The following is a 24,013-nucleotide window of genomic DNA, read 5'->3' as shown; positions in this document are numbered from 1 at the left end:
AGGCCTTTTAGAGGAAGGGATGTGGCAGACAGCACTCTGCCTCAATTGTACATTTAATGTAAAAGCCAGAAAATGTTTTTTTTAAAAGTGTGGGCACAAGTGCCATTATTCTTCCAGGACTTTTGCGCGCTCCAAAAAAGGAATATCGTTTTAGAGAAATTGGCTCCTCTAGAAATTGGCTCCTCTAATAACATTCCTAGGAAATTCACTGTCATTATGGACAAAAGATAAAGATTCAGAAAACTCTGCCATTCTCCAAAGCGATGACCTTTTAATGGGGTTGATTTATTTTGAAATGTAGCTTTTTTTTCTGTTTTTTTTTTAAAATAACTTCTTGGAGGCTTTTCTGAAAGTGAGAAAGAATGGCAAATAAAAGTCATGTTTAGATGCTTGGTATGTGTGTCAGGCCAAATTTACTGAAAGAAAATGAAGACATAGAAGGTGGATATTCAGTGGTTTGGACTGACATGAGCCAGAAGCCTGATAGTCTTGCTTATAGGAATGTTGGCGAGGGAAGTAAGGTTGCCAATTCTGGGTTAGAAAATTCTGGAGATCTGGAAGTGAACCTGAAGAAAATGGTATTTGGAGAGGGGCCGAACCTCAGGCCCCTTCTGCACACGCAAAATAATGCGTTTTCAAACCACTTTCACAACTGTTTGCAAGTGGATTTTGCCATTCCGCACAGCTTCAAAGAGCATTGAAAGCAGTTTGAAAGTGCATTATTCTGCATGTGCAGAATGAGCCTCAGTGGGATATAATGCCATGGATTCCACCTTCCACAGCATCCGTTTTCCCCAGGGAAACTGATCTCTGTCTTGAGATTGTTTGAAACTCCAGGAGATCTCCAGACCCCACCTGGAGGTTGGCACCCATTCAAGATTAGATCAAAACCTTCCAATTGGTCTGATCTTTAAATTCCCCCCTCCCCTCAAAATCTGTAGCACTTCAATGATAGGAGCCCTGGGGACTGTGGGTTGATGTTTTCTCCTGCACTGTTTTCCTATTTTGGACCTAGCCCCAAGCCATAGCTGCTTTTATCCCCATGGGGAAAAATTACATGGACAAAGTTTGCCTTACCCAGTAGAGGTAGAAACAGGGAATAGCCACTTAAGTGGGAAAATGAAACCAGGAGGAAAAGATGTGAGTGAAATCGCCACTCCTTTCTCCACTAGTTTAAATTGCAATCCCCGCAGCTGAGCTTTGTAATAAATTTAAGAACAATTATAGAACACTTAACATGTTGCCCATGGGCAGAAAGCAAAAGGAAGTTCTCTGCACAGAGGGGGAAGTGAGGCAGCTAATGGGGAATTTAGGCTGGGGGCTGTCTGGGTACATGCTGAAACTTTGTCAAATGCACTCACGCACACACCCCTGTAGTTAAACTGCGTCTGTTGAAAGCAATGAGATCATCTGCACGCTCTGTAATGAAGTCAGATACCATCTATGGTGTAATTAGAAGCTTGGAACTAGGAAATGAATTGCTACAAAATGTAACATCCTCTGCGATTTCAATTTTAAAACTGTTCAGCTGTAACGAAGGCCTGGGGGCGAGTGGAAAACACACCTGGTGTGCAGAGCCAAGAAGCTGGCAAGGAAATGAACTGGGGAACTGGAAAAGATGGAAGCCATTCCGGCTCCTCTGATGCACATTAATAATGATAACTGGATGTGATGGGTTCCAGAGACAAATGGCAGAGGTTGTAGCTGTTGACCTGCTCATTATCTACTGGTGGTCCCTGCCCCAAAAGATATCCGGCTGGCCTCCACAAGGGCCAGGACATTTACAGTGGAACAGGCTCCTCAGGGAGATCAGGGCCCTTTGGGTTTTGAAGGGTTTCCACAGGGGCTGTAAAACAGAGCTGTTCCACTAGGCTTTTACATATGGCTAACTGAGTTAACTTCATAACTTCCTATTAGTGGCCTCCCTGGGACGTGTAAGGGGTTGGGTGTCACCATCTATTGTTTGTATTTTTAAAGCTTTATGCGGTTTTACGTGGTTACGTTTTTATGATTGTTGTTATATTGTTTTACTTTGCTTGCTCACCGCCCTGAGCCCTGTGGAGGAGGGCGGTTTATAAATCAAACAAACAAATAAATAAATAAGCAAGCACTTGGAATAAGGCAAATCTGGCAGCCACAATTCCCCCCCCCATTATCATAACCTCCCTGTAATCAGTTTTCCTCCACTTTTATCCCTGATAGTCTAAACAGGGGGTATTAAATATGCTGCCTGGGGGACCCCTCCAGGGTTGGTGGGCCTTGACCAGATATGGTGGCCCCTCTCCCTCCTCCCTCTCCCCCTGGCCCCTTGAGGGGGATTATCAGGCTTGTGAGCCAGCTGAACCCACCCTCCCAGTTTCCCCCCAGAAAAGCACAGAGGTTTGCCTCACCTGGCTCATGGTCCTGATAAGCCCTCTTTGCAGAGCACTTCGGGGACCGCTGCTTTAATGAATGGAAGTTTCTCCTTACCTGTTGCCCAAAGATGCTCAGTCCTGTATTTTGTTTTCTAAACTGGCAGTTTGTAGAACAATGACAGAATGAGTGTATTTTTATTTGTAGGGCCCTGCCCTCTCAGGGAACCATTGGCACCAGGCAGAATATGTTCTATAAAGCTGGCTGTTGAAAGCTGAGGGATAATTATTCTTGGCCACAATTAATTACTCAATCCGGCCAGGGGGTCTTTCTAGGAATTACCACAGCAGGGAGATCAGGCACACACCTGGCTAGAAAAAGGTGTTACTGCCTTGAGGGAGAAGGAATGGGGAATAACTGAAGGAGGAGCCCCAAAAATATCATCTCAAAGTCGGTCTTTAACACCTGTCATTCGGGATTTTGTCCTGGATGAACAAAATTACCTGGCAGGCCGTACTAAGACTGAACACGATAAGGGGGTTGGGTGAAGTTGGCACAAGGATGCCCATCTCAGAACAACTGAACAACCTGGAAGTGTGTGTCAGGACATGGAGTGGCCAAAGTCTATTAGGATTCCCTCTGCCAGGCCATGCATTTCAGCCCCACTGATTTTCAAGTGTTTATTCTTGATTTTGAGCTCATGAGGCAAAGAAGGGATCCTGTTGGGTACACTGCCCATTCTACCATCTAATAGTCTTTCTGCCTGAACAAACCAAGATGGCCGGTTAGACCCTTCCCCAAATAAAGCATGTGCTCTACCCACTGGACCATAGCTCCTCCCCACTTCTCCACCCTTGACTCAATCCTGCTTCCCTTACTCTTTCTCTCTCTCACACACACAAATGAGAATTTGGGAATAAATGACTGTAAACAAGTTCCATTTCTGTAAACAAGTCCCATTTTGTCACCCCCCAGCCCAAAGTTTACTAGTTCCATTCTGATTTTGCTAACCTGCCATAAGAGATGTATTCGTTTTTCTCTTTCCTTCCTTCTCAGTGTCCAACAAAAATCATTTCATAGACAGCAACCTGCTCTTCCAGTTTCGCATGAACTTCCGTCGGAGGAGAAGGTTGATGGAACTGCTTTCCGAGAAGTCCCGCTTGATGCCGGAGAGTCACGACAGTCCCTTCTGCCTGCGCAAACAGAATCACGACAACAAAAAACACACCAGTTTCCTTTCTGGTATGTGTTTGTTTAGAGCTAAAGAATCCCTCACTTTCAGGAGCAGGAAAAGTGTCAATAGTGATTGTCAGAGTGAACTGATGATGTCCCTATACACTCAGCCAAGACTCAGGCCCCGTTGACGCATGCAGTAGAACGAGATGACAGAGCTATAAGGAAATGGAATTGCCTGTACCAATTCAGGCGAGAGAAGGGGATGCTAGTTTTGAATGTTCTCTGTATTAAAACTCCCTGAAAATCCGGCACAGTGGGCATTAAGCTGACATTAAATTTCTATTTGCAGAGGGATTTTTATGTATCGACATTGGGATGCCCCACCTGCCATCTGAAGCAGTTGAGCCTGTTTTCATCACCTGGCGTTGCTTCATGTGTAGACTAGACCTCAGTCATAGATTAGCGCTGCTCAGTTCCAAAAAGACTGCTCAGTTCCAAAAAGACTGCTCCGTTCCAAAAAGTCATGGAATACCGCTGCTCAGTTCCACACCGTGTTTTTATATATAATAGATCTGGAAAGAATTTTAATTAGAGAATTTTGGTCTTGGGTTTGGTTCCTGTTCTTTTTTAAAATATCAAAAATTACGTATATGATTGGCATTACGTATGCGATTGGCATTACATATAGAAGAAGAAGAGAAGAAGAGTTTGGATTTATATCCCCCCTTTCTCTCCTGCAGGAGACTCAAAGGGGCTTACAATCTCCTTGCCCTTCCCCCCTCACAACAAACACCCTGTGAGGTAGGTGGGGCTGAGAGAGCTCCAAGAAGCTGTGACTAGCCCAAGGTCACCATGCTGCCGTGTGTGGGAGTGTACAGGCTAATCTGAATTCCCCAGATAAGCCTCCACAGCTCAAGCGGCAGAGCTGGGAATCAAACCCGGTTCCTCCAGATTAGATACACGAGCTCTTAACCTCCTACGCCACTGCTGCTCATATGTTCTGGGCACCGCAATTCAAGAAGGATATTGACATGTTCCTGCATGGCAGTGTGTTGGACTTGATGGCCCTTGAGGTCTCTTCCAACTCCATGATTGTTCGCAAGCAGCAGGATATCTCTCTTCTGAAATTGAGTCCCATGGGTATTTTCATAAGCAAAGGCCCCAATTTCTCTGCCCTAATCAAGCTGATAACGTTTGGCATTATGCCTTCCCATCCTGACTCCCTTCTTGGCAACATCTCTCTCACCTCTGACCAGGTTCAAGCATTTCCATTCTTGCTCATATTTGAAGAAGGCAGCTTTGGCTCTCAAAAACTTTTACCCTGGAAGTCTTTAAGATGCTCCTGGACTCAATTTCTGCTGTTGTCCTTCTCTTGTAGGCTAGCAGTCAATTTGTCTGTTAAGGGTAGATGGTGATGTTCTGGTAATGATCTCGTGAATGGAGGTAGGTTTTTCAGGGAAATGTGAACGTTAAGAGGCAAGAATAATTTCCTTCTTCCTCCGTATCTTTTTTTTCTCTTGGGAAGTGAGCCCCAGCAAGGAGATAAAAATCATCTCTGCAGTCCGGCGGAGCAGCATGAGCAGTTGCGGGAGCAGCGGATATTTCAGCAGCAGCCCGACTCTCAGCAGCAGTCCTCCAGTCCTGTGCAATCCCAAATCCGGTAAGGGTTGCAACATAGGCAGCTGTCTTTTATGCCAAGAACAGTGAAAACAGATCACTGGCTCATTCCGCACATGCAGAAAAATGCACTTTCAAACTGCTTTCAGTGCTCTTTGAAGCTGTGCGGAATGGCAAAATCCACTTACCTGACAGTTGGCGAAGTGGCAGCATTGGCCTAGTGTGCGGAGGAGCCACTAGTTTCTATGTCTGTCTGCTGCGCCTAGAGAACTTTGGAGGAGGCTGGTGGAGTTTGTGGTGCTAGGACAGTGATAACATTAATCTATACCACTAATTCAAAGTTGCTCTCTATGATCAGCAGTCTCCCATGATGTTACTGTTACTGGCCTGTTGGCACTTTCACTTATGTTGAATAATGTACTATTAATGCACTTTGTAGGTGGGTTTTCCTGTTTCATGCAGTAAAAGCCAGTTGCAAACTAGACCGGAGTCTTTTCCACATTCTCATTTTTCCTCCTGTTTCACTGGGAGGGGGGTTGTGTTCTGCATGTGTTTTGCTCCCTCTAGTGGTCGATTAGATGTCATGCCGGTTTATGTCCAACATAAAACCCTGCCGTTTAAATCTGCAGGGAAATAAGCTGGACATAGATTGGCATAATACCAAATTGACCATAGCAGCGACCGTAACACATGCAAAACAGAAAAAGACCTCAAAGAAACAGGAACTTACAAGCAAGGAAAATGAAAATGAGGGAAAGCGCTGGAACTGCAATATTTAGCACGTGTAAAAGCACCCTAAATCACATTAGAATGGAGACAAAATGGTTCTGGTGGGTTTTCCGAGCTGTGAGGCCGTGGTCTGGTGGATCTTGTTCCTAACATTTTGCCTGGATCTGTGGCTGACATGTTCAGAGGTGTATCACAGAGAGAAGTCTGTTACACCTCTGCGATACACCTCTGAAGATGCCAGCCACAGATGCAGGCGAAAACGTTAGGAACAAAATCCACCAGACCACGGCCACACAGCCCAGAAAACCCACCAGAACCTGTTGAATCCAGCCGTGAAAGCCTTCGACAATACATTGGAGACAAAATGTTTGCCTCTCAGGTTAAAAAAAGAGAAGCTCCATGCATGTCCAGACTAACTTGCTAGGACAAAAGGCTAAGTTAGGATCTGGTTAGATGGTACGTCAAACTTGAGTTTGGTTGTGAGAAACCCCAACGCAACTTGCTGCTAACATATGGCATCTTTAAAATAGGGGGATGCTCACGAAGGTAGGAGGAGGCTCACTATCTCTGTCCAGGAGATACATAGAACTGACAGCACAACAAATATCTCAACCCTACATTACTTTTCTGCTACTGAAAGTGCATGGGGTAGAAGGGAGTGAAAGATGATGCCCATCCTGCCTCTGCGCATGCACAGGAGCTGGTTTACACCCTCCCACACACAGCAGTATCTCAAAGCATCAGGTCTCGTGTTTAACACATTGTCTAATCAGACCTTTAGAGCACTTCTCTCTGATATGCTTGGTTGGAGACGTAGAGCATTTGAGCAGAGGAGCCTTCAAACTTTCACTTCTTCCACGCTGTCTGGAATGGTGTGCTTCAGCCACAAACACATCATAGGAGGACAGAGGTGGGATCCAGCAGGTTCTCACCAGTTCCCGAGAGTAGGTTACTAATTATTTGTGTGTGCCGAGAGGGGGTTACTAATTGGGTCTGCTTTTCCATTAGAAATTCCATTAGGTCCAAATATCATAAAGTCCTGTTGTTTCCTATGTGGCTGGCTAGCGAAGGTAGAAAACGGGATAATTCTCCCTGTTGGGCTATTTTAAAAACATGTTTTAGAAATATGGTAAAGTTCCTTGTTTAAGGAAAGTATCCTTCTTTTGATTTCTAGAAACAAAATTAAGTATTTGAAAGTATTAAGTATTTGACAGGCAGTCAGTTAGAGGAGAAGTAGTTGTTTCTGTTGGCAGTAGACGATAGGACTTGCTATAATGAGTTTAAATTATGGACAGAAAGATACCAGCTGGAAATTAGGAACTTTTTTTTCAGTAAGAGTTTTTTACAGTAACAGAGAAATTATTAATGCCCCGCCCCTGGAATGCCAGACCACGCCCCCGTCGTGCCCTGCCCAGCCCCATTGGCGCTACGCCACTGTTTGAATCCCACCACCGTGGGAACCTGTTACTAAAATTTTTGGATCCTACCACTGTATGTGCGGCGTTATTTTTCCCTGCCGGTTCAGACTAGCTGTGTCAACTTGCAAATGTTTTCCTTGTATGCTCAAATCCAGCCTGCTAACCAAGGACTACTATTTCAGTGTGCTTGTAAGGCATCTTGAGGCATTACGGTTGCCAGTTCTGAGTTGGGAAATACCCAGAGATTTGGTGGGGGGAGCCTGGGGAGGATTTGGGAAGGGAGGGACCCCAACAAGGTGCAAAACCATAGAATCTACCCTCCAAAACAGCTGTCTTCCCCAGCAAAATTGATCTCTGTTGTCTGGAGATCAGGTGTAATAGTGGGAGATCTCCAGGTAGCCAGCAGGAGGTTGGCACCCCTAGGAATGGTTCTTCTGGCTGCTTGTTGAACAGTTGTGGAGGATTGCGCTGTCTAGCACTGGTAAAACTGAAAAACCAAAGAGAGGTACAGTACAAAATGTGAATACAGAAAAAAACCGAATAAAGCACCTCCAGGCGATATATCAGAGGACACGCCATCCGCATGTGGCTGTTCGCTGAATCTTAACGAGCCGTCTGCATCGTGCCTGTTTTGCTGAATCTTCTTCCGTTTCATGCCATAACAGCACTGTCTCTGCGAGACTATATGAATGTAATAAAGCTTGTAAATTGTGGACTGTAAAATATTATAGCATCCTTCTATATATACATTGTGAACTACTTACAAAAGCTGCATACCAACGCGTAGCCACCATAATAATCAAGGCAGGTGTACAACAAGTACTGTCACAAATATTACACCCATGCGTACTCCAACTCACTAGGTGAGTATCATTTAAACATTATCTTACTATCACAAATATACAAAAAATGTTTAGAAAGTACACCGTCAGCCATACCTGGAGTACGCATGGGTGTAATATTTGTGACAGTACCGACGTGTAGCAGCAATGGGGATATCCAGGGCGACTTGTCCCGGGTGACCCGATTGCCGTCACGTGGCGTGGGCGTGTCAGGGGCGGGGTGTTTTGAGGGTGGAGGGGGGGCGGGAGGAGGCACGTGGGCAGCTCATGCCCCAGGCGCAGTTCTCCCTCCCTTTGTCACTGGCTGCATGTCTCATATCAAGACCTCAGTGTTGGAAAAGATAATCCCTGTGAGTTAAATATATTACAAGCTGCTAATTACATACAGCTGTGGTCTTCACTGTGTTACTGAGAAGCAGCAGTTAATATAACGGTTCAAGGTGAATGCCTTATGTCAGTGGTGGCGAACCTATGGCACGGGTGCCAGAGGTGGCACTCAGAGCCTTCTCTGTGGGCACGCACAAACAGAGTCCCCCCACACACACATCTAGGCTGGCCTGGGCTGCTGGCCTCGATTATTAGCATTAAACGTAAGACTTAGTTTTGGGAAAGCAGGGTAGGTAACCCTGTTAAGCGCTGTTAAACCCCGGTGATTTTCATGCAAAGAACTAAAGTGCGATCCTTTACCTGGGAGTAAGCTCGGTTGCTGGCAATGAAGCTGGCTTTTGAGTAAACCCTCCTAGGGTCATGATTCACCCGTTGGAAGAATTGCACAGTTGCTTCAAAGCAAAGCCACCGACTACTACCAAGTTTACTCCTGAGTAACGCACGCCTCGGGAGTTTTTTCTAATCTAAAACCTGAGTATTCAGGTTAAATTGCCATGCTGGCACTTTGCGATAAATAAGCGGGTCTTGGGTTGCCATTTGGGCACTCGGTCTCGAAAAGGTTCGCCATCACTGCCTTATGTGAAAGAGGAATCAAACTTACTACACAAACATAAGGGGAACAAAGCTGGATAGATGGGATTGTGCCTAAAGGTATTAAGGCAGCGCACTGGTGACCTGTTCAAAAGCAGTCATGGGCAGAGAGCGCCGTGTTTAGCCTTAACTGTAATCCTGTCCCCTCCAAGAACTTCACACTGCCCGGATTCAACAATGCATCCTGCTGACCTATCTACTCACACCTTTTGCGAGTAGCCACCATCATGTTGGTGCGACAGCGGCAACTCAGGTTTCCATATCTATCAACTGGGAGAATTGGCATCTAATTAGGGAAAAATTCCAGCTTGTAGCTGGTTTAACTGGTTTGTCGATCGCTGTAATGTTCTGCGTTACTCAGATGAAACACAATACTGTGACGGCAAGGGAGCATATGATTTATTACGGCGGTTAATTAAACAGGCGGCACATGAAAGGGGAAAGCGGCGAAGTGATAAAGCTGTGAGTGCAGGGAATTAGGAATATTTCCAGTCGTCGCTCTCTATGGTATATGACAACAAGTCCCTCTTTAGCAAGATGAAAGCAGCCCATATTGGATCTTGTTTTCTTTCTAAATAATCCTGTGTCTCCAGAAAGAGGAAGGATAACCAACTCCTACTGCTCTTCCTGAGACAAAAAAACTAGGACGATCAAGAAACATATTACCCCCAGTCCCTCTTCATTCATTCCAAAGGGGATTTAAATATCAAAGAACAATTTTGTCGCTTCCTTCCTCACATCTTCTGTTCTGCATTAATGCACTCTGGCTTCAGCAACCAGACATCAGAATTAACCTTTGAACGTGAAACCAGGTTCCCTTCCTCGTGAAGGGCACTTGTACAGTTTTACCTTCTTGGGTTCAGTTAATGGCTCACGAAGGGCGCGCAGTCCATAAAGATGCCCGCTTTTGCCTGCACAAAAGACAGGTAACAAGATTTTAACGTAACTGAAGGAAAGCTTCAGAGAAAGGAAGGGGGAGGGAATTGCGAGGAGAAGGAAAGAGAAGCACAAAAGGAAAATACAAGCATCAGAGTGCTGATTTGCCAGCATAATACGTAGTTCAGCCCCCAGTGGGACCTACATCTAGCTAAACATGTGTAGGGCTAGACTAAATGAGTAGAAAAATCCTGCATTTTTATAAAGCTTACTTTCGACACTGAAATATGAGCTGTCAAGAGACATGGACCTCCAATTCTTTTAATCCTCGATTGCTTGGCCATTGTGCTTAACTGAAATCATGGTTTAAACCCATACGGTGTCTTTTTTCACTAACACCCTGCCCAAACAGGTCGGCTGGATTTTTATCAAATGACGTCTACATAGCTTATTTGCATGTCTGTGAACTGGCAGGTGTTCCCCGGACTTTGTAGAAGTCTCAGTTCATCTTATTACTTTGGTTTTTATGCTGGTAAGGCCACCGCATGGGCCACGAAAGTTCTGTGTCCCTCAAAAGTCAATGCACACTTTACAGAGTATGTAAGTTGGGCATAGAATCCCCATCTTGTGTTTTCTATAAGGGTCATGCGCAGTGGTGGGATCCAAAAATTTTAGCAACAGGTTCTCATGGTGGTGGGATTCAAACTGTGGCGGTGGCAATGGGGATGGGAGCACACGGCCAGTGGCGGGGCATTTCCAGGGAGTGAGGCTTTCCTGGGCGGGGCTGTGTCAAAGGAGCGCTTGGCAGCTGCGCTAGATCGCTGCGGCGAGGAAGCGAGATGCCCGCACGCAGGCATAGGCTGCCACGCATGCCAGTGCACCTCCTGCTAGACTGCTTCAAGTTCTGCGCGCTACTGCTGAGAGGAGGGGCGTAACTAAGGCAAAAATCACGTGGCAAAATCACCAGTTAGTAACCCCCTCTCGGCACGCACAAATAATTAGTAACCTACTCTCGGGAACCTGTGAGAACCTGCTGGATCCCACCTCTGGTCATGCGTCAGTCGCAGGCTTTCATTTCCTACTTGCACAATCCCTGGTTCAGATCATACCATTTCCCAGACCTGAAGCAGTCTATTTGTGGCGGGGGGAGGGGAGTGTACACATGAATTTCCCCAATTGACCAAACAATGCATCCCTGAGACCTCTGCAGGTCAGAACCGTGGTGCAATGGAGAAAGGACAGGACTGGATTCCCTTCAGTGTATGTACCACAGCTGTGATTGGAATCAAGCACTATGCAAGCAGGAAACTGAGGAAAACGCACAATTCTTGTATGACTGTTACATGGGTGGGGACCCGGGTTCATTTTTACTTTTCCTCTTGGTGCTCAGGGCACGTAACTTTTATAGCTGGGTGTCTCCCTTCCCACAAAGATGGAGGAGACAAATATGAATCTTGCTCCTGCATCATGTTTGTTCTTTAGGAGATCAAGCCCCTGAAGTCCTCTGAGGACTTGTTTGCCTTTCCTCTTTCCTTCCCTCACGTATGAAGCACGGAGGGAAAACTACCTGGTTTGATAAAAACCACAGTTTGCTACGAAAGCTCCACTCATTGATTCAGTCCCAGCCTCCATAAAGAGCATTTCCATGTTTCTTCACAGTGTTAAAGAGACCAGTGACTGCTGAGGAACTTCTGATGCCCAGTGCGCGATACTCCAGGAAAACCTTCACAGTATGTCTCTGCTTTGCATTCTTCTCTTCTGTTGGGCCATTTTGTTCTTGTGTGACATTTGGTTCAGCGGTTAACACACACAGGGATGTTTCTAACCAGTGGGCAACAGGGCAGCTGCCCCAGACTTCACACTCCTTGGGGCGGGCATACATCTGTGGCCATATCCCAGTGGTGGGATCCAAAAATTTTAGTAACACGTTGCCATGGGGGTGGGATTCAAACTGTGGCGTAGCACCAATGGGGCTGGGTAGGGACGCACGATAGAGGCGTGGACCCAGCAGGCATTCTGGGGAAGCAGGGCACGCATTCCTGGGGGGGGGGCTGTGGCAAAGGACCGCCCAGCCGCTCTGCGCCGATCCCTTGGGCAGGGGAAGCTTGAATGCTGCGCAGGCACAGGCTGCCACGCATGCCGGTGCACCCCTCCCCTGCTAGACTGCTTCAAAGTTCTCTTGGCCTTTTTTACTGCTGAGAGGAGGGGCGTAACTAAGGCAAAAATCACATGGCAAAATCACCAGTTAGTAACCCCCTCTCGGCACACACAAATAATTAGTAACCTACTCTCAGGAACCTGTGAGAACCTGCTGGATCCCACCTCTGGCTTGGGGGTAGCAGCCACTTGAGACCACTACATCTCAGTCTGAGGCGGGTAGATTCTAGCTGCCACCCCCCCCCCCCCACACACAGGGTGAAGAAAAGAAAAAGAAACAATTAACCAGCTGCCTCTAGAAAGTTCACAAGAAGGATCCTTCCTACTGTGGTCCCCATTAATTGATATAAAGAGGCATGCTTCCTCCGGTACCGGAAAGAGTTGATATCTATCATGACAAGTAGCTGTTGATAGACCATGAATTTGTCCACTTCCCTTTTAAAGCCTTCCAAGTAGGAGGCCATCACCACTTCCTGTGGCCATGAGTTCCACAATCTTGCTATATGCTATGTGAAGAAGTATGTCCTTTTAATAATAGTTACATAGTTAATATAATATTAATAGGCATAATTCCTGCTTTTCAACTATGAAGTCCTCAGACCTGCTTCCAATGCTTTAAAATGCATAATTAATTGTTTCTTTCATTTCCCCCCATTTCCTGATCTATTTATTTATATATTATATACATTCTAAATATTATTTTTGTTACATCCTTGTTCCATTGATAGCACAGGATGTGCTGTATGTATGATGAAGCTCCTATATCAGAGTCACTTGGGTTACCAACCAGTTTGAGCCTCTTTGAGCAGCAGTGGTGTGGTGGTTAAGAGCAGGTGCACTCTAATCTGGAGAACCCGGTTTGATTCCTTGCTCTGCCACTTGAGCTGTGGAGGCTTATCTGGGGAACTAGATTAGCCTGTGCACTCCAACACACGCCAGCTGGGTGACCTTGGGCTTGTCACAGTCCTTCAGAGGTCTCTCAGCCCCACCCACCTCACAGGGTGTTTGTCGTGAGGGTGAGAAGGGAAAGGAGATTGTAAGCCCCTTTGAGTCTCCTTACAAGAGAAAAAGGAGGGGTATAAATCCAAACTCTTCTTCTTCTCTTCTTTGGTGGGAATCAGTTGAAACTGTGGGTTTTTGGAGAACCAAGTTACGTTTGATTGCTCTGATTTCTTTTGTTTTGCTCTTCAACCTGGAGACAAGAGAGTTAAAGCACGATTCTCTCTCTCTTTCAAGATCATAGGTGATGCTGTTGGGTGGGGGTTTGTTGTGCGAGGGAGCAAGCCCTGCCATGTTCAAGCTGTGGATCCCAGTGGCCCAGCAGCTGCTGCAGGAATGAAGGTAGGTCTGTCTGACACTGCAAGTAAAAACAGTCGGGCCATCATTCTTTCAGGGCTGTTTCCGATGCAACAGGAATTGTACACAGGAAGCACTTCCAAGTAGGCAGCAATCCCAACCCTGTGAATATTATAGCAGGCGATAGTTGTAAAAACTATTGCAGATAATTAAGCAGACCCTATCATCCTGTAGTTCTGTTTGCTTTCACATGGAGATTTTCCTCTGTGCTTCCCACTTAAAGAACTACTTGGGGGCTTTCACGCGCCACTGTCATACAGTCACCCACCTTTTCCTTACCTTCACTGGATTCTCATCTTAACTTGCTTTATTATTATTATTATTATTATTATTATTATTATTATTATTATTATTATTATTATTATTATTATTATTATTATTATTATTATTAATTCGATTTGATAAACCGCCCTACCCCCAAAGGGATCAGGGCGGTGTACAACAGCAACATAACAAGACAATAAAACAAATCGAATAGCCCCAATTAAAACAATACCAAACCTTAAAACTATTAAAACTATAGCAGCAATAACCTACAAAAATGAATAATAAAAAAAGCCGTCTGGGATCAAACCCCAGTGGACAAACCCTGGGCGGGAGGGGGTAGGCAGATGGTCAGATATATAGCCAGTGCGTGGGCAGCAAAAGAGGGGCTTAGTAGATCTTTCCTGGAAGATTTTACTTCAAGCAGGTTTAGAGAAAGTGTGGATGGGAAGAAGTAAATTTCCTAACCTCCTCGTTCACATCTAGCAACACTTAATTTCTCCTTGCACCTGCCATCTCCCCAGCAAGCTTGCTGCCTTTAAAAAAATTGGCCTTGGGCATATCGCTAGAGCAGCATTACACTATAGCCACTATTGGCTGTAGGCATATCGCTAGAGCAGCATTATTCTGCTGCCACTTTGGCCCCTTCCGCACATGCAGAATAATGCACTTTCAATCCACTTTGCAGCTGTGTGGAATAGCAAAATCTACTTGCAAACAATTATGAAAGTGGATTGAAAGTGCATTATTCTGCATGTGCGGAAGGGACCTGAAACACACATTTTTGAAGCTAGCTAAAAGGACTTCAGAAACGGGTGCAGGAAAGAACGGAGAATCCCTCCTTCCCGCTTGGAGAATCCTATTGCTATAGAATCGCAGTGCGGAATTGCTCCAGCATGGCAACCTCCTGTGCCTGTGTAGGGTTTGTGTGCCCCTTCCTTCCAGAAGTCCTTCCATGTCAGAATTCAAATCTGCCCTAGGTGGGACATGAGTTTGGCCCTCATCCTTCCTCTGCCGACGTGAATCGCCTTTAGAAGTATGTGCGTAGCTTCTTCAAACTCAGCATAGTTGTAAAAGCTGACGAGTGAAGAGGCCTGTGTCCTCTTCTAAGAAATACTCTCCGCCAGAGTTGCTTGGAACACTCGAGCAAAGAAACCGGACCAAGAAATCTTGGCGAGGATGAAAAGGGCAAGAATCTGAAGAGAAGCCAAGGTTCAGCTTCATGCCTTTGAGCAGAGCCTTCGGCGCCAAGGCCGGCCCCTTTTCTTTCCTTCTTTCTGGACTTCTGCCAGAGGCCGTATTTGTTTAGAAAGACCCAAGATCCTGATTCGCATGTTATACTTCCCTTCCTGGCACCGTGAGGAGCAAATTCCTCCGAGTAGGACTTCTGCCCTGCAGCTCAGCATGTGCCCTTGATAGCCTCTTCCTATAAAATGCTGGTTAGATTACATACTGCAAAACCAGCAAAGTTGCTTATATTTTTTAAGGCTGGGACAGGAAGAGAGAATTATCTGAAACGAATCAATCTCATTGGGTTCAGAGCAAAGCCTGAAGCTGTCCTTTATGGCAATGATGGCGAACCTTTTCAAGATCGAGTGCCCAAATTGCTACCCAAAACCCACTTATTTATCACGAAGTGCCAACACGGCAATTTAACCAGAATACTGAGGTTTTCGTTGGCTTCGAGGCGTGCGTTACTTAGGAGTAAGCTTGGTGGTAAGCTTGGAGGTCAGTGGCTTTGCTTTGAAGCAATCGAGAAACGTTTCCAACGGGTGAATCATGACCCTAGGAGGGTTTACTCAGAAGCAAGCCCCATTGCCAGCAACCAAGCTTACTCCCAGGTAAAGGATCACGCTTTAGTTCTTCACATGAAAATCAGTGGAGTTTAACAGCACTTAACAGGGTTACCTACACTGCTTCCCCAGTGTCTTAGTTTTAATGCTAATAATCAAGCCCAGCGGCCCAGGCCAGCCTAGATGTGAGTGGGGGGGCACTCTGTGTGTGCCCACAGAGAGGGTTCTGAGTTCCACCTCTGGCACCCGTGCCATAGGTTCGCCACCACTGCTTTATGGAAAAGCGGAGGGGGGAGGGAGGGGAAATGGTTGGGACTGAAAGTCCATTTGGACCACCACCATTTTGATTCCTATTCCTTCCTTCAGTTCCTTATGTGGGTACTGGCTGTAACAGGGGCCCCAACCTGGAGCCCATCAACAGCTTTCCTGTTGTCTGCCAAATGCTTTCAGAAAGTGGGCAGAGCCAGGTGAGGTTTTTGCCATACAGGGCTTGATTGACTGTGAACATTGAAAGGTGTCCTGTTAAATGGAGCTTCTGCCTGAAATTTTGAAGAGTCACTGTTAGAGCCAGTGTGGCGTAGTGGTTAAGAGTGGTGGACTCTAATCTGGAGGACTGGGAGTTGATTCCTCACTCCTCCACATGAGCAGTAGATTTTGATCTGAAAAACTGGGTTCGTTTCCCTGCTCCTGCACGTGAAGCCTGCCGGGTGACCTTGGGCTAGGCACAGTTCTCTCAGAACTCTCACATGGTGACTTTTGTGTCTCACCACCACCCTCACATGGTGTCTTTTGTGGGAAGAGAAAGAGAAGGCGTTTCTAAGCCTCTTTGAGACGCCGTAAAAGAAAAGCAGTGTAAAAATCCAAACTCTTTTCTTATCGTTCTTCCCTGAAATTTGTGGTTCATTCTGCCTCCTCCACTTCCTGCAGCCACCATGTTGTGATTGTGCTCACGGCTGTGTGTCAGACTTCCAAAGATGCCCGCGGGCTCAAAAACGTGGGGACTTCCTACTCTGTAGTTAGTGGTGAGGTCAGTGCGTACTCTGCCGTCGCTAAGGGGCCCTGCCGTCTATCCTTGCTTTGTATCTTCTGCGGTGGAATCTCAGCACTGGAAAGGGATGCTGCAGCACCAGGAAAGTGCGGCACTGGTGATGTGTGTGCCATATGCATTACTCCAGCCTGGCCCCTCCTTATTCCCTTCTTAGGAAATTACCATTTACGCTTGAGAAATTCCTGGAAATTTGTGGGGGGGGGGCAGATTCCTGGAGAAGGCAGAATTTGGGGAGCTCAGCTGGGATGCAGTTCCTAGAATTCAGCCCCCAAAGTTGCCATTTCCTCCAGGGGAAAGTAGGTAGTATGAAGGTTAGTCATAATTCTGAGAGAACCCGCCTGCACCTGGTGATAGGCAACCCTGCTTTCTTAGAACTAGTAATGGATTTCACTTCCAGAATGGTGGAAATAATAGTAGAAGAAGGAGAAGGAGAAGAAGAGGAGGAGGAGGAGGAGTTTGGATTTATATCCCCCCTTTCTCTCCTGCAGGAGACTCAAAGGGGCTTACAATCTCCTTGCCCTTTCCCCCTCACAACAAACACCCTGTGAGGTAGGTGGGGCTGAGAGAGCTCCGAGAAACTGTGACTAGCCCAAGGTCACCCAGCTGGCGTGTGTGGGAGTGCACAGCCTAATCTGAATTCCCCAGATAAGCCTCCACAGCTCAGGCGGCAGAGCGGGGAATCAAACCCGGTTCCTCCAGATTAGATACACGAGCTCTTAACCTCCTACGCCACTGGTATTTGCTGTCTCCAGTAGGCTCCGCCATGGGCTAGCACTATTTTTGGCAGCTTTTGATAAAATTATAGGCTCAGACAGGCCCTTTGGGCCGTGCTCCTGCCAGGTACCGGACAGCTTTTTGGCAGTCAGTTTGGTGAGAACGAACAACCTTTCTTTGTCGCTTCAGCCACCTTGCAGGGCTGGGCTCGGTATCCCATGACTGAAGGTGAAGTGAGGTAAATATTGACACAGCGATAACACCGATTGCAGCATGCTCTGGCACTCTCCCTGTTCAAGATATGAAAGGGCACAGAAATGGACAAGATGAGGCCTGTTGTCTGTTTCCGGGGTGGGGGGGGGGGAGAACTATGAAGCTGTCTGCTCACTTTCCTTTTTTTGGCAAAATCTTGACACATGGCCAAATACGATCAGGGCATTATGTACACCATGAAAAACAGGGCTGGCTTTTAACTCGGAAAAGCAGTTAGAGCTAGGGACTGCCATCTCGTCTTTCCTGTTGTCTGGACTCCGAACAGACCTTTCCCTAAAATCTGAGGTGATTTTTCTTATAATTGATTACAATCTGACAGCCTGCAAGGATCATAAGAGCAAGGAGACTTGGAAATCCCTACTCAGAATATCCCATTCGAGTGGGGTTGTCAGCCTCCAGGCGATGGCTGGAGATCTCCTGGGGTTACGAGGAGGAGGAGAGGAGGAAGAGGAGGAGAGGAGGAGGAGGAGGAGGAGGAGGAGGAGGAGTTTGGATTTATATCCCCCCTTTCTCTCCTGCAGGAGACTCAAAGGGGCTTACAATCTCCTTGCCCTTTCCCCCTCACAACAAACACCCTGTGAGGTAGGTGGGGCTGAGAGAGCTCCGAGAAGTTGTGACTAGCCCAAGGTCGCCCAGCTGGCATGTGTGGGAGTGCACAGGCTAATCTGAATTCCCCAGATAAGCCTCTACAGCTCAGGCGGCAGAGCTGGGAATCAAACCCGGCTCCTCCAGATTAGATACACAAGCTCTTAACCTCCTACGCCACTGCTACAAGTGATCTAGGCAACAGAGATCAGTTCACCAGGAGAAAATGGCTGCTTTGGAAGGGGACCCTCTATTCTACCCCCACTGAAGTCCCTCCTGTTCCCCAACCCCACCCCCCTCAAACTCCATCCCTAAAACCTCCAGGTGTTTTCCAACCCAGAACTGGCAACCCTACCTTTGAGGACTCTTAATGCTCTCAAGGGCTTGAGAAAGCCAATTTGTCCTCCCCTGGCCCCCCTTTTTCCTTCAGCAGAAAGCCAAATTATATTCTGTATATGCACTTCTGCATATATTGCTCCCAGTGGTTCTTTTTCTTTTAAATAGCCAGCGTAGTGGGCTGTGATTCGAATTGTGATGTGGGGTTTGTGCCTCTTTTCAATTCCATTTCCCCAAATTGCAAGCCGTTGTTGTTATAGACAAAGGGTCTTCATAACCTCATGGGCACTAGCCAGTTAGTGCTGTAACGAGCCTGCTGTGGCTGCAAACTTTTTTGTTTCAGAGATCGATTCTGGAGATCGAAAACAAAACAAAAGCAGATTTGGATTTGATACGACTAGGGAGTTGCCAAAAGTACTCAATAAATATTACCCTTGTCTTCGTTCATGAGCTCCCAAAGCCTTGTGAGGCTCACGGTTGGCATATTGTTGACTTGTTAGCAAGAAATCCTAAAACGTTATTCATACTGCAGCACAGAATCTACTACTAATCACAGCAAAAATCCCTCTCTTCCTCTCCTCCTTTTATGTCTGTACACCTCTGGAAATGCACTTGAGGCATAGCCGTACTTTTTTGCTTTTGTTTTACGGGAGAGAGGATAAAACTGACAACTAGCAGAAGGCTGCTTAACGTGCATCTAGAGCTGAAATGCAGAGCGGACGAGGGTGTGGAGGTCCTGTTTGCCTGGGGAGCGGCAACAGCTGCGCCCATTCACACGAGCGCCACCGGCCTTGATGTGAGTTGCCAGCGTAAAACAGAGCTCCGCTTGTGCATTCCTTCAGCCTGTAAATTCCAACCTGGGCTGCAACCCAATTACGACAACGGCAGTGCCCAGCCAGACAGCACAGCTGTGACCTTTTCCCCTTTGGGGAACATTTGCTGGCGACTGGAATAAGACATCCGTTCTCGCATAAATAATCGGGATGGGAATGCTGACGTTTCAGAAATAGGCTTTTAAAAATCTAGACATTAATGAAGTTGGGAATGCTTCCCCCCACCATTAAATCTGCCAGTGGCCATTTTTTAAAATTAATAATACTGCTGTGCTGTTAATTGCTAGCGAGCACCATTTCTTCAGGGGCAGCCTTTCATTTGATAAACATTATACCTGTTGAATTTCTGTACAGTATGTTGATATTCTCAGCTGTCATACAAAACAGGAAACTGCACTTTGAGCTGTTATTTCAGTGCTCAGACCTCTGGGATCAATTGAAGGGCCATTTAATAAAAACCTACAGAGTCCAAACAGGGAGGAGCAGCCATTGAGCCCTTCTGTGATCTCTGAGGGCGATATCACCAGTGCTGAACAAGCCTTTTAGACTAAACGTATTACTTAGAAGTATTACTAACATGCAGTGGCGTACCTAGGCAAACTGGAGCCCTGTGCAAAACTTAAGTTTGATGCCCCCCCATGGGCAGCCACCCTCCCCTACCATGACCAAACAATGATTTTTTATACCAAGTCGTTTCAAAGTCACCATCACATTACAGAACATGCCCCAAACTCACAAATCTGAACACAGCAATAGGCCAAGCCACACAGCAGAAATATTTTTTAAAAACAATTTCAAAATGCTTTCGAAATGTTTTATTACTGCTATGAAAACATTTTATGGTGTGGTATCCAGTCCCCCCAATTGGGGGAAGCAGCCTCACTTTCAATTATTTAAACTGGGGACCCCAGATTCTCCCTTTAAAGTGGATTTAAAAGGAGAATCTGAGCTCCCTAGTTTAAGCAAGTGATGCTGGAATCCCCAAACAGCATAATTTTCAATGGTGTTTAAACTAGGGAGCCCAGATTCTCCTTTTAAATCCACCTTAAAGGAAGAATCTTGGGTCCCCAGTTTAAACAACATTGAAAGTGATGCTATTTTGGGGTGGATTCTCCCCCACCCTGAAACAGCATCATTTTCAATGTTTAAACAGGGGACCTCAGTTTCTCCCTTTAAATCCATGCTGAAGGGGGTGGATTTAATAATAATAATAACCTTTATTAGGCATTGAGAGAATAAAAGAAAGAAAGAAAACAAGCATTGGCAGGAAGGGGGTGGATTTAAAAGGAGAATCTGGGGAAATCTAGAGGTTGCCTGCTGTCAGGGGTGCAACTATTAAGATAGCAGCATCAAAATTTCAGAGTATCTTCTAGAGTCCCTATTGATGATACCACCCAGGTTTGGTGAAGTTTGGTTCCGGGAGTCCAAAGTTATGGACCCTCAAAGGTGTAGCCCCTACCTCCTATTAGCTCCCATTGGAAACAATGGGGGATGGGGCACTCCCTTTGGGAGTCCATAACTTTGGACTCCCTAAACCAAACCTCACCAAACCTGGGTGATATCATCAGGAGAGTGTCCCAAAAAATCCCTGAAATTTTGGTGCTGCTAGCCTAAAATCTGCGCTTCCTGCAGACCAAAAACAGAAATAACACTGAAAATACAAAAAAATCCCACAAACAAACCTGCATTTTTGGTGCCCACCTCAAGGGGGCGCCCTGGGCAACTGCCCACTTTGCCCAATGGGAGGAACCCCTCTGCTAACATGCAGTAGTAAGAACCATTTAAAAACCTTTATTGAATGTGTGTTGTGACTAGCGGGACCCTATGGGCACTAGCCAGTGAGTGCTGTGTGGAAGACAAACACACACGCAAACACATCAAGCGGCCTTCTTCTGAATCGGACCACTGGGCCATTGAGACCCATATTGTCTACTCAGATGAACAATGGCACTCTGAGGTCTCAGAGAGAGGTCTCTCATCACCTACTGCCTGATCCTTTTAACTGGAGATGCTACCACTGAGCCACAGCCCTAAAGGTGTCTCTCGTGGGAATACAGCCTTAAAGTAGTCAGGATCATGACTGTGTGCTCAGTAAGAGCATGGCTGACATTCTACTCAAGTGACATGTTTGACTCCCAGCCCTAAGCTCATTAACTAGAAGTATCAGTGAACATTAATAAAGTTTCAAGGAATGGTTTAAGCCTTGTTGAACTCTGACAGGCTCTGTCATGACATCTCTCAGTCACATAGAAGTTATTAACCAACAAAAAATGCTAAAATGGAATATGAAACCTACATGGAAATAGTTTCATCTGACCAGAAAACACAGACGTGTGAGGCCCTATTGAGGTACCATATAAACTCGTGTATAAGCCGACTCGCGTATAAGCCAAGGCACCTAATTTTACTAGCAAAACCTGGGGAAACGTATTGACTCACGTATAAGCCGAAGGTGGGAAGCTGAGAGGCAGAGGGAGCTCCTTATTTGGGCAGTGACTCTCCCAATGTCAATGCCCAAATAGGAGCTCCCTCCACCTCCCCGCTGGGTTTGAGGAAGTCCAGGCAACCAGGAGGTGGAGGGAGCTCCTTATTTGGGCAATGACATCAGGGGGAGTCACTGCCCAAATAAGGAGCTCCCTCCACCTCCCCACAGACTGGGCTTCCTCAAATCCAGCCAGGAGGTGGAGTGAGCTCCTTATTTGGGCAATGACATCTGGGGAGGTGGAGGGAGCAACAAGGGACTTGTGCAGCCACAGGGAGGTCGTCCCGGCCACGCCCCCAGCCTCGGCAGAGGCCTGAAGAGCCGGCTGGTAAGCAGGACTTGTGTATAAGCCGAGGGGGCATTTTTCAGCCTTAAAACAGGGCTGAAAAACTCTGCTTATACGCGAGTATATACGATAACTTTCCTAATGAGAGCCAGCGTGATGTTGTGGTTAAGAGCAGGTGCACTCTAATCTGGAGAACTGGGTTTGATTCCCCGCTCTGCCACTTGAGCTGTGGAGGCTTTTCTGGTGAACCAAGATTAGCTTGTGCACTCCAACACATGCCAGCTGAGTGACCTTGGGCTAGTCACAGTTCTTCTGAGCTCTCTCAGCCCCACCTACCTCACAGGGTGTTTGTTATGAGGGATGAAGGGCAAGGAGATTGTAAGCCCCTTTGAGTCTCCTGCAGGAGAGAAAGGAGGGATAGAAATCCAAACCCTTCTTCTTTTTCTTCTAAAAATGGGGAATATTATGTCAGCGAGCATTGTACGTGTAAGCAGAGGCTTTTCTGGTTTTGCTATCAATCATAAGATCATAAGAGAAGCACTGCTGGAACAGAGCCATGGTCCATCTATTCCGGCCTTCTGTTTCACATAGTGGCTGACCAGAGGCCCCAGGAAGGCTTACAAGCACTCGCATTCATAAGACTGCTGCCTTTCAACTTTTAGTTGTCGCAGCTAATAGCTGTGAATGCATGAAGAATTAGTCTAATCCTCTGTTAATGCCATCTAAAACGATGGCCCATCGCTACTTCCTGAGACAGAGAATTCCACACATTAGTCACTCAACAAATGAAGAAGTACTTCCTTTTGTCTGTCATCAATTTAGTTGGATGTTCCATTCTACTTTTATGAGAGGGAAGAAGGGTTCTCTCTCTCTCTCTCTCTTTCTCGTTTGCTCATTCTTCACCTCATGTGTCATTTAGAAAGTTTCTACCATGACCGCTGCTGAAGAGATAGTGTCCATTCAGTTTAAACTGTGGCTTATCTCTTTGGCTGTGTAATACTTGTACAACAAGGAGGAATACGAGCTTGGATTTATACCCCCTTTCTCTTCCGTAAGGAGATTCAAAGGGGCTTCCAAACTCCTTTCCCTTCCTCTCCCCACAACAGACACCTTATGAGGTAGGTGGGGCTGAGAGAGTTCTGAGAGAACTGTGACTGTCCCAAGGTCACCCAGCAGGCTTTGTTTGTAGGAGTGGAGAAACAAATCCAGTTCACCAGATCAGCTCATGTGGAGGAATGGGGAATCAAACCTGGTTCTCCAGATTAGAGTCCACCTGCTCTTAACCACTACGCCACACTGGCTCTCAGAAACCCAGAAAGGCACTCTATTAGTGCCTGCCTGTTTCTCCTTTATGCATACATCTTGCATTTGTGGGATCCAAATTGTTGGCTAACTGTCAGCTGTACTAGCTTGCTTAAGTTCAACAGTCGGGACTTCAGTGCAGTATTTTAGTACTAAATGCTGCCTTCATACATACAAACAAGCGATCCCCCCCCCCTTCTCTCTCTCTCTCTTCTCTAAGCAGTTGCCTCTTGGTGGCGGTTTTATCTGAACAAGGCTAGCATCACCAGACATCAGAAGTAATTACTCCAGGAATTCTTGTTATTCCGTAAACAACGTTGTTTTGCTTGCCTGTGCAAATTGAACTCCAGTGCCTAGTAAACATTTTCTTTGAAATCTCCAATACGACACCAGGCAGGCTTTCAAATTGTAAAGATTGAAAGAGAACATGTAATTCTCTGGGGGTGTAATGTTCATGCAAGAGCTGGATCGTTGCTTACCCCCCAAACCGCCCCCTCTTTATCCAATTACACGTCAGCTAGAGACATTTACAGAGTTCTGCGCACAATGAACAGCGAGATTATAAGCAGAAGAGAGATACCCTTCTAAGTCAATTG

At 46.3% G+C, this 24,013-nt stretch overlaps 1 protein-coding gene across 2 annotated transcripts in view; it reads left to right on the top strand.

Annotated features, from left to right (window-relative positions):
• The window catches only part of DEPTOR (DEP domain containing MTOR interacting protein), a 72,590-nt gene that overhangs the window by 44,858 nt on the left and 3,719 nt on the right, over positions 1 to 24,013 (top strand). For both annotated transcript variants that reach the window (XM_048508612.1, XM_048508613.1), the window contains exons 6-9: positions 3,409 to 3,594; positions 5,054 to 5,188; positions 11,648 to 11,718; positions 13,382 to 13,486. In XM_048508612.1, coding sequence (XP_048364569.1) covers positions 3,409 to 3,594; positions 5,054 to 5,188; positions 11,648 to 11,718; positions 13,382 to 13,486 — 497 coding nt within the window. The remainder of the gene's footprint in view (positions 1 to 3,408; positions 3,595 to 5,053; positions 5,189 to 11,647; positions 11,719 to 13,381; positions 13,487 to 24,013) is intronic.

The sequence above is a fragment of the Sphaerodactylus townsendi genome, linkage group LG09 (assembly GCF_021028975.2).
Source record: "Sphaerodactylus townsendi isolate TG3544 linkage group LG09, MPM_Stown_v2.3, whole genome shotgun sequence".
In the NCBI taxonomy this organism is placed as follows: domain Eukaryota; kingdom Metazoa; phylum Chordata; class Lepidosauria; order Squamata; family Sphaerodactylidae; genus Sphaerodactylus; species Sphaerodactylus townsendi.
This window is presented reverse-complemented; position numbering and strand designations above follow the sequence as displayed.